The 11,437-nt window shown below is 41.7% G+C and overlaps 1 protein-coding gene across 1 annotated transcript in view; it reads right to left on the minus strand.

Annotated features, from left to right (window-relative positions):
* The window catches only part of LOC131685807 (guanine nucleotide-binding protein subunit beta-2), a 20,376-nt gene extending 10,318 nt beyond the window's left edge, over positions 1-10,058 (minus strand). Inside the window, exon 1 of the mRNA XM_058969758.1 lies at positions 9,786-10,058. Within this exon, the coding sequence (XP_058825741.1) occupies positions 9,786-9,857 (72 nt within the window). The 5' untranslated portion in view covers positions 9,858-10,058. The remainder of the gene's footprint in view (positions 1-9,785) is intronic.
* Positions 10,059-11,437: the final 1,379 nt, after the last annotated feature.

The raw sequence follows: 11,437 nt of genomic DNA on the forward strand, positions 1-11,437 counted from the left end.
AAATACAATGCGAGATATTTAGCCCTTGCAAGTATAGAGTTTTTTTTCTATTTTTTCTGTAGACGAGATGAAGAAAATATCCCTTCATTTAAGGGAACACTTTTGATACAAGCAAATTTCTAGCCTTTTAGATGCATTACCAATACAGTTGCATCCAAATATTTAAAAAAAATGCAAAATAATGAACAGACATTAAGTTTTGGATCCAATGGAAACTGGCAGTGTTATGTACAAGATCAACGTTAGGCTACGGATTCTACGTTTCGGTAACTCATCACAGTACAGGAATAAACTCTCTCTCATATCAAAGAGTTTATGTAGTTCTATTTGTGATGGCCTCGAGAATACAAGCATTGTGCTTAAGAATAGGGGATATAATCAATATAGAACTAGCAATATTCGTACATTTGTTGAATGAACAATAAAATGCATCATTCTTTCTTTCATGAGCTGTTCTTCAAAGTTACATATTTTCTTCTTGGACAATTACACTTCGCATGCATGAAGAATAAATCTAAGTTAATCTTTACATACCCAACTTTTTTCTAGCGTTCACGGGATTCAATAAACACGAGAAAGCCGCTTTGAAAGATGCTTTTTTCGTAGTGCTGGAAACTGGTCAATATTTACCTTCCGTTGCTTAACACAATTCTAGAAAATTTTCAATATTCTATATGCTAGAAAAAGATTCATCAGTTTTCAATAATAATGGAAAATAATGAAGATATATCAAAATTTTATTTATCAACGCCAACTGTAAATATCTCTGGTAGTACTGCTCCAGCAGAGTTATATCAGACTAATAGCAATAACTTTAGTTCTAGTCCCAGTTACTGGTCTTACTTGCTTTTGTGAGTAAATTCTGCCTAAATCAAAAGTCTAAACGACATGGGCATGAAGGAGTTGATGTGCTTTATTCATACCTTAATACAAAATAGACTCATTTTAAACAAGAGTATTTAAGCCTATTTTAGAGATGTGCAATTCGTTCATTCGATGTTCATTCGTTCTGAATCTTTTATTTGAGTGAAGATTTCTTGAGGTATGTACAATGAAATAAAATGCTGATCGAGTTTTATTAGCTTCCAGAGTAGTTCAAAAAATTTCAACGAGGCTGTCACCACGTTACCAAAACGTTATTTCCATAAAGGATACTTCAATATGATAATTTATGCCTAACGCCCTTTATGCCAATCGTCCATTATGCCTAACGTACGTATGTCAAACGTCCGTATGCCTAACATATTTAAGCCTAACACCCATCTAGTGCCAATTTGGTGTTTTTACAATCAGTGAAAATGTTTTTACAATTAGTGAAAATAAAAGATAATAAAAATGTCTGTCAGATCTTGCTGACGCAGTTTGCTGCTGCGCGTTGCGATCCTCTTCTTTGGCAGTGACGCATTAGTTTTATTATCCGACGCAGCTTGAAGCTCATTCGGTCTGCCTTCTCTCGCGTTATTATTCAAGTTTATGTCGTCATCGGTGTACTACTTTCTTGCTGTTCACGGTCAGATATTTCTTGTCCTTTTCCTCTCTATTGATGATACTGATTATTGATTTGGAAGCGCTACCCATAGTCGTTGTCCCTTCCTTATTGGTTGATTCGGTGGCTGTTTGTAGCTTATCAGTAAGTGCCGGTGGCTGCTTGGTAAAGTTCTCTGTAGTAGATGAGTTCTGACGCCATTCGTTTTCGAGCTCTCCATCGAGACAGAGGTTGTTTTTTCTAGTCCGTAGTGCTGTGTTTGAGGCGATAAAGAATAGTGTTAATCCGCATTCAAGGTTATTTTGCCAGTTCGGTTCGGTCCTCAGTCTTTTGTTCGCGTGTGAGGATTAAACAATAGCCAGCTGTATAAGCTGGATCGGTTCGTCGTTGGACACCAGTTTAAAGCTAAGTGGTTTTTGTCTTTTGTAACACATTTATTGCTTTCTTCCGTCTGCGCGGGCGCTGACCCCGTGCGTTGACGTTTTCTATGGTTCCCTCTCCGGATGGTCAAATGGAAGTTGAATCGGGTTCAACTTCTAAGGCTCCCCCCCGGCCCAAATGCTATCCAGAACTCTCAACTGGTCCATTTGTGGTCTTCTTTCGGCCCAAGACTAAATCACTGAATCTTCTTCAGATTTCTAGAGACCTGACGGAACGGTTCTCGGCTGTGACCGAAATTTCAAAGGTCCGCTCGGACAAGATAAGGGTGTTGCTAGCCAACTCAAAGCAGGCAAACGATATTGCTTGCTGTGAGCACTTTACGCGGGATTATAACGTGTATATTCCGGCTGTAAGAGTACAATCCGAAGGCGTCGTAACCGATGAGAGTTTGACGTGCGAGGATCTGCTGAAGTACGGGGTTGGCCGATTCAGAGACCGCTTACTTCAGCCAGTTAAAATACTTGAGTGCAAACGTTTGCACTCAGTAGTAGTTGCGGGGGATGGTTCAAAAACGTACCCCCAATCAAACTCTTATCGGGTGACCTTCGCTGGTACCGCTTTGCCAAATTTCGTCCTCTTGCACAAGGTTCGTCTGCCTGTGCGTCTGTTTGTGCCGCGGGTCATGAATTGCACAAAGTGTAAACAACTGGGTCACACAGCCACCCATTGTAGCAATAAGGCCCGCTGTGGAAAATGCGGGGAGAATCATCTAGATGATTCGTGCAGTAGGCAAGCCGAAAAGTGTCCTTACTGTGCGGAGAGTCTGCATGATATCTCGGCATGTCCCGCGTACAAACTACGCGGGGATAAACTGAAATGTTCCCTTGCGGGACGATCCAAACATTCTTTCGCAGAAATGTTAAAGAATGCTACGCCACCATCCTCAGCAAACATCTATACTCACTTGCCTCCTGACGAGGGCGAGGCTGGTAACCCACAAGAGGGAACATCTACTAGGGTGCCTAGAATTTATAGGAAGAGGAGGAACACTTCCTCTCGGAAAGTTCCTTGTAAAGGCCAGAAGGTGTCCCTTGAGGGGGCTCCGAAAGTCACATCTATTGGAAGTGTTGCAACCAAACCGAAGCAATTAGCTCCTGGTCTCGGAGGATTAAGCTCAGAGAAGGAGTTCCCAGCACTTCCAGGAACATCAAAAATCCCAAGTGTTCCTTTGTTTCAGTTCGAGAGTAATTACAGCACTGGAATTATAAAACTCTCAGACATAGTGGACTGGATAATAAAAACTTTCAATATTACTGATCCTATTAAAAGTCTTATGTTAGCTTTTCTCCCTACAGTGAGAACATTTTTGAAGCAGTTGACTGCTAAATGGCCCCTCCTCTCAGCGATTGTATCCTTCGATGGCTAACTCATCGAACGAGGTCACGGATTTGATCACTGTTCTACAGTGGAATTGCAGAAGTATCATCCCGAAAATCGATTCCTTCAAAATTTTAATAAATAATTTGAGTTGCGATGCATTTGCATTATGTGAAACTTGGTTAACTTCCGACATAGAACTCAACTTCCACGACTTTAATATTATTCGCCTGGATCGAGACACCCCCTATGGAGGAGTGCTTTTGGGGATCAAAAAGTGCTATTCATTCTACAGAATTAACCTTCCCTCGATAACAGGTATTGAAGTTGTCGCTTGTCAAGTAACAACCAAAGGCAAAAGCCTTTGCATAGCTTCCATATATATTCCCCCCAACACCGCGGTTGGGCACCAACGGCTACAAGACATCTTAGAATCCCTGCCAGCACCGCGACTAGTTTTAGGAGACTTTAACTCTCACGGTACAGCATGGGGTTGCCTCTATGATGATAACCGGTCTTCCTTAATTCAGGATCTTTGCGATAACTTCAATTTGACAATTTTAAACACGGGTGAAATGACACGGATTCCTGCTCCTCCAGCGCGCCCGAGCGCCTTAGACTTGTCCCTTTGCTCAACATCGCTGCGGTTAAATTGCACGTGGAAGGTAATTCCTGATCCCCACGGCAGCGACCATCTGCCGATTGTAGTCGCAATCAATAACGGTTCAAGGCCATTGAAATCAATCAATATTTCGTATGACCTCACACGAAATATCGATTGGAAGAGCTATGCTGCCGCGATATCCGACAACATCGAATCTACCCAAGAACTTCCTCCGGAGGAAGAGTACAGCTTTTTGGCTGGCTTGATTCTCGACAGCGCGAATCAAGCTCAGACTAGGCCAGTACCCGGCGCGAACATACAAAAACGTTCTCCCAATCCCTGGTGGGATAAAGAGTGCTCAGACGTGTACGCAGAGAAGGCCGCCGCGTTTAAGACCTTTCGGAACGACGGGTTACCCGCCAGTTTTCGACAGTATGCGACGTTAGACAAGCGAATGAAGAGTTTGATGAAAGCCAAAAAACGCGATTATTGGCGCCGGTTCGTCGACGGATTAACGAGAGAAACATCGATGAGCACTCTTTGGGGAACAGCCCGACGTATGCGAAATCGAAACAGTACTAATGAGAGCGTGGAATATTCAAACCGTTGGATATTCGATTTCGCCAAGAAGGTTTGTCCGGATTCCGCCCCGGCACAGAAGATTTACCGCGCCGCGTCTCCTCACGATAGCGCGAACGAAACACCTTTTTCGATGGTGGAGTTCTCACTTGCTCTCTTGTCGTGTAACAATAAAACTCCGGGGCCAGACAGAATCAAATTCAACTTGTTGAAGAATCTGCCTGACTCTGCCAAGAGACGCTTGTTGAACCTATTTAATAAGTTTCTCGAGGCTAACATTGTCCCACTCGATTGGAGACAAGTGAAGGTCATCGCCATCCAAAAACCGGGAAAACCAGCCTCCGACCACAATTCGTACCGTCCGATCGCAATGCTATCCTGTATCCGGAAGTTGTTCGAGAAAATGATCCTATCCCGCCTCGACAATTGGGTCGAAGCAAATGGCTTACTGTCAGATACACAATTTGGCTTTCGCAAAGGCAAAGGGACGAACGATTGTCTTGCGTTGCTCTCAACTGAAATTCAAATGGCCTATGCTAGCAAAGAGCAGATGGCATCAGTGTTCCTAGATATTAAGGGGGCTTTTGATTCAGTTTCGATCAACATTCTTTCAGAGAAGCTGCACCAGCATGGTCTTTCAGCGACTTTAAACAACTTTTTACTAAACTTGTTGTCGGAAAAGCACATGCATTTTTCGCATGGTGACTTATCGACATCACGATCTAGCTACATGGGCCTTCCCCAGGGCTCATGTCTAAGCCCCCTTTTATACAATTTCTATGTCAACGACATTGATGAATGTCTTGACAATTCCTGCACGTTAAGGCAACTTGCAGACGATGGCGTGGTGTCTGTTACGGGACCCAAAGCTGTCGATCTACAAGGACCATTACAGAATACCCTGGACAATTTGTCTGCTTGGGCTATTAAGCTGGGTATCGAATTCTCCACGGAGAAAACTGAGCTAGTTGTATTTTCAAGGAAGCGTGAACCAGCACAACTACAGCTTCTATTAATGGGTCAAACTATCGCTCAGGTCTTCACAGTAAAATATCTAGGGGTCTGGTTCGACTCGAAAGGTACTTGGGGATGCCATATTCGGTATCTGAAACAGAAATGCCAACAAAGGATCAACTTTCTTCGTACAATAACCGGAACATGGTGGGGTGCCCACCCAGGAGACCTAATTAGGTTGTATCAAACAACGATACTGACGGTAATGGAATACGGATGCTTCTGCTTTCGCTCCGCCGCGAACATACATTTCATCAAACTCGAAAGAATTCAGTATCGTTGTTTGCGTATCGCCTTAGGGTGCATGCAGTCGACCCATACGATGAGTCTCGAAGTGCTGTCGGGCGTTCTCCCGTTGAAAAATCGATTTTGGGAACTCTCATATCGATTGCTCATTCGATGCGATATCTTGAACCCGGTCGTGATTGAAAATTTCGAAAGGCTTGTTGAGCTCAATTCTCAGACCCGTTTCATGTCCCTGTACTTTGACTACATGGCGCAGAATATTAACCCTTCTTCTTACAATCCCAACCGTGTGCATTTCATAAATACTTCTGAATCTACTGTTTTCTTCGACACATCCATGAAAGACGAGATTAGTGGAATTCCGGACCACATACGCCCACAAGTGGTTCCAAACATTTTTTATAATAAATTCCGAGAAGTCGACTGTTCTAAGATGTTTTATACTGACGGATCAAACCTCGAAGGATCCACTGGCTTCGGTATTTTCAATCAAAAGTTCACCGCCTCCTACAAACTCAGTGACCCTGCTTCAGTTTACGCCGCAGAACTAGCTGCCATTCAGTATACCCTTGGAGTCATTGAAACATTACCCGCAGACCATTACTTCATCGTTTCGGATAGCCTCAGTTCCATTGACGCTATTCGCTCGATGAAACAAGGCAAGCACTCCTCGTATTTTTTGGGGAAAATACGGGAGCTACTGAGTGCTTTATCTGACAACTCTTTCCAGATTACCTTGGTATGGGTCCCTTCTCATTGCTCCATTCCGGGCAATGAGAAGGCAGACTCCTTAGCTAAGGTGGGTGCCTTAGAAGGAGACGTTTACGAAAGACCAATTTGCTTCAGCGAATTTTTCAGTATTACTCATCAGAGAACCCTCGAAAGTTGGCAAACTTCGTGGAGCAGTGGAGAGCTGGGAAGGTGGCTACATTCGATAATCCCTAAGGTATCGACGAAACCTTGGTTCAAGGGGATGGATGTGGGTCGTGACTTCATTCGTGTGATGTCCCGACTCATGGCAAACCATTACACGCTGGATGCACATCTCCGGCGTATTGGGCTCGTGGATAGTGGTATCTGCGCTTGTGGCGACGGCTATCACGACATCGAGCACATTGTCTGGGCGTGCACCGAGTACAGTTCCGCTAGGTCTCGGCTAATGGATACCCTGCGGGCCCGAGGAAGACCAACCAACGTCCCGGTTCGAGATGTGCTGGCAAGCCGCGACGTTCTCTATATGTCCCTTATATACACCTTTGTGAAAACCATCAATATACAAGTCTAACTGCCCCTTGTTATCTCCTTATCATTCTCAGAACGCTCTTCCACCTGTATCAAACCATCTGTATCGAATGAGCCAACAAACACGGGACCTACGGCACGAACATAACACGCTTAACTCGAAATGTAGCCGATCCACATCTGAGCCGTACTACGAAATCGTCTGAAAAAACCCCTGCCATCTTGAGGAGGACCACCCGGCGTCCCAGTACATGATTCCCCTGATGAAGGCCACCCGAGTTTGTAATCCATCCGTTGATCTCACGATGCCTGAAACTGAAATAATTTTCTCTCCCTGCCATCTTTGTCTACCCTCCCTCCCCTGACTCTTATACCCAGAAGTAACACCCCTACCCCCCCCCCCCCCCCAATATCATCACGAAGCATTTAGCTCTTCTTGTCTCTTCTAGTTTTAACTATTATATTATATAATCTCGTTGAAATTGCCCAACTCTACTACCCACAAAAATAACTATAATTACGAATCTTTACAAAATTCAATCATGCCCTCTAGTTATGCCTAGTTTTAAGTTAGTCGTAAAAAATTGTCCCCCTTAATTAAACATTATTTGCTCCAATAATCTCACTGATAAAAATGTCAAACCATATTGCCACAAAAACTAAATGACCCCCCTAATCTTACGAAAACAATATTATCCCCTTGTGTAGATATATAAGATAGCTATAAAATCGCATTAGTTTCATTTTAAAAAAAATCAATATGTAATCCCCTAGTTTTAAGCAATTTAAAATGTAAAACAAAATAAAATTGGCACCTTTAAGCTAACGCAACGTGCCTTATCAAATAAACGATTTGAATACAGTGAATGAGTTCTGACTAGTTGCTTCGCCTCATGTTTTTCCGTAGTGGGTCGTTTGGTTACTGGGGTGTGATCAGCGTTGCTTGCTTTTAGATTGCGCCATCCTTCGATGATTTGCATTCGATAGTCATATAAGAAGGAATAGGTTTAGTCACTCGCATTCTCGCAATACGAACACCGTTGGGAATATCGGTGAAAAAATTTCAGTGTCATTCGTAATAGATTCCACTTCTCCATATTTCAACATAATTTATTTGATGTAATCTGGTTTGTACGCGGTGTCAGGTCATGTATGCGCACACTCACCATATCGTTTCCATGGGAGACTCCCATATACACGGAGATCTTGGTTCTGATGTTTTTATATTCGACGTCTTGTTGCATGGTGTTCTTCACAATAAAATTTTCTGCATGACCTAATCAAAACATAGTTTTCAACGTAATGTAGCTGAATGTAGGTCACTTTCGCCAGATTAAGTTCCATTTTAACTTTTACTAGTTGTACCACCTCTTGAACTGTGGGTCTAACACGATTTTTTAAAAGTCAACCGAAACTGTGTTATCCCGTATCAAGGGCACTTCAATTTCCTTTGGCGGATTCAGAGAGTGAGAATTATTACTCGGGTCCAATATAACTGAATTCTTCTCACCGGAGATCGTCATATTTTATTATTTTCGTGAAAATAAACCAAAGCGTCAAAATATTCACTCCATTAGCACGAAATCCAAAAAGAAAGTAGGATAGACTTGTTTTGTCATGTATATGATAAGTGCCAGTAAGGCAGTGAGCTTAAGAGGGATAACAAGGTAAATGCATCAGGAGTAACTTTATGTTTGAACGTCGAGTTGATTAATCCGGATTCCTTTACTCATATGAGTAATATGCAGTGCCTGATCGTAGTCAAAATACATATCTGTTATGGTAAAGTGAAAATATACCTGTGTCATACAGTACAAGTGTTGATTTGCAAATTCATTGCATTTCCATTTATTGTTTTTCCAAAGGTAATATATTTTAGTAATTTATATTTATTGAAACCAGAGCTGCTAATTTTCAACTGGTTAGTTTGAACTTGAACAAACCTCAAATCATATCCTATTATGTTCAAACGGCAGTTGTTCATTGCATCATTCATTCAAATAGCCCAGCCACTCAATCATTTTCCATTCATTTTCAATTTCATTGACCCTGTGAATATCTCTATACTCGCATGCTGACTACTTTCTATAGAGATACACGCGCACATGTCAACATTTACATCAAGCTTCCTACCTTCATATAATAGAGGCGCCGTAGGAACTGTCGGAGAAAATCGGGATATCGTTGTCTGGGAAAATTTCGCTGCCGATTACCACTCCGTCGAAGTGGCTGATGACTAAATGACTCGCGAAAATGGGTATCGGGAGGAATACCGCTACCGAGGAACTCTCAGCGCCAGCTGGCAGATTAATAGGAACGAGTAGTGCCAAGAAAGATAAGAAACGCGTTCCAATAGATGACGATATTTGCAGCAGACCTGAGCAGGTCAGATATACCACGAAGGATGGACAGTAAGCAAGAAAAAGCAGCAATGGTAAACGATTAACACAATCAGCAAGTAACACGAGAGCAAGAGCACAATCCCTACTGAAGTGGTACGTATGGATGAGGATTGCGAGATACTAGAGTTTTAGGTTTAGTCGGTAGGCTTAATCACTACAAACCAATTCGAGACTACCACGACCCAGCAGACAGCGCTGTCTATTGAAGATTTCTTCTCGATAACGGACATTTACCCACGGCCCTCCAGGGCTCGGAAAAAAACTTCAAAATTTGAAAGTTTCAATACCTTTCTTTTATAAGAAACATAAAAAAAATCAAAACCTCTCCCATGAGAATTTTCTGCGGATGATCAATAAAGATTACCAATGACACTTCAAATAAATTGTTCAGAAGGGTAGAACAGGGGTAAGATGAGTTTAGGAAAAGCAGCACTACTTTCATATCCAAATTTACCTTAATTTTTGTCACCAGGTCGTTGAGCTCTTTCTTCAGTGCGGTAACCTCGGCATCATCTTTCGGAGCCATCGTAATCTACTTTATCCGTAGTTCCGGTTGCTTTTTATTCACTAGTGTATGTATTTCGAAAACTTTGCTCAGAATAATTCAGAAAATATTACTTTAAATATTCCAAGGATTATCTACTCGGTTCTGCACGACACGTATTTCAATTGATATTTAACGACCGAACACGACGTACGATGGAAACAGACTGATCGATTGGCAGTAGTGTGGGCGACCGGTCACCTAAGGAGTAGGTGCACTTCTTTAGATTGACTAATTGAATTTTCGCCTTAAGGGAATGTGGGGAGGAATTCCACGTGGAAAAGGTTCTGAACTTCGAAGTGGCAAAAGAGACCTAAGCGCCAATCTGTGCATATCAACATACAGTTAAATTTGGTTCTTGCGTGCCTTACACATAGATAACAATTAAAGCATTTATGGATATTGTAATAAATTTTGAAGATGAGTACAGTATTTGTTATAAGCACATGTTGCGCCACTTGAACTCTCCAGTAAATCAATGGATTATGCTCCGTGCCGTGTACTACATTATCTTTACAAGCTATTGGTGGGCATGCATTTGGCGGGCTTCGTCAATCCAACTGTGGAATCGTGGAAACAGTCGGACATAAAGAGTCCATGGAAGCGACATATCAATAATACGCAGGTGACTCCAATACGTTCTGATCGTAGGTGTCTTTCTGCACATTAACAAGTTGGCGTGAAACTATCGTCTATGCTGATTACACAGGCCTACATAAATTTAAAAAAAAATATTGGCTGGTATCTTTATAAAGCTCGTTGCGGACACAGTTAACATTACTCTTATGACAGTTCACTAGTACTGTTTACGTGAAATTTTATCGATATTTCAATTCGCTCGAAAAAAAGCTAAAAATTTGTTTCAATCCATGTAATGCAACATGAATTTAAAATTTACTCAATCAGTTCTGTCAAAATGTTTCCTAAGGTACAAGAAACTTTGGCTTAGTGTGTGTAAGAATAGAACTCTTACTGGTATTTGTATTTGTATTTTTTTATTAACAACTTTACAAGAACCTGTCGCCATATTCCTTAAAAAAGTTTCAGGAGTGGCCCAAGAGTTTTGAAATAGCATACCGATTTTCAAAACATCTGCCAGATACGATGCTTCGATGTACACACTCAATGTTTCTTATGCGTTTTTTGGTGATTTTCCATGCTATGCAGTTATTTTGTACGGATCCATGTTTCGATATATGTCTTCATCATTCTTTGTAGCTGTTTCAGTGCGACAAGGCTTTTACTCAGGAGCTGTACTGCGTATACTGGGAATATAGTGTTGTGAACTGTGCCCTGGTTGTATTGTTTTCGTGCTGGTAGCAAACTGCATTTGGAGGTGCAGGTTCTAATAAAATGAAATAAAAAGTATGCCAAATGAATTCCTGCAGATGATATATATTTTGCCAAATTTTCGTTATGCTAACAGTTACTACCTGTTGATCACAAAGTAGTCCAAACTATGAAATAATTTTGAGCTGCCCAAAATAAGCGTAACTGTAAGTGAAAGCTTTATATACTAGCAATTTCACGAGCGCATTGTTTATTATTATTAACTACCAGAA

The sequence above is a fragment of the Topomyia yanbarensis genome, chromosome 2 (genome assembly GCF_030247195.1).
Source record: "Topomyia yanbarensis strain Yona2022 chromosome 2, ASM3024719v1, whole genome shotgun sequence".
Taxonomy (NCBI): domain Eukaryota; kingdom Metazoa; phylum Arthropoda; class Insecta; order Diptera; family Culicidae; genus Topomyia; species Topomyia yanbarensis.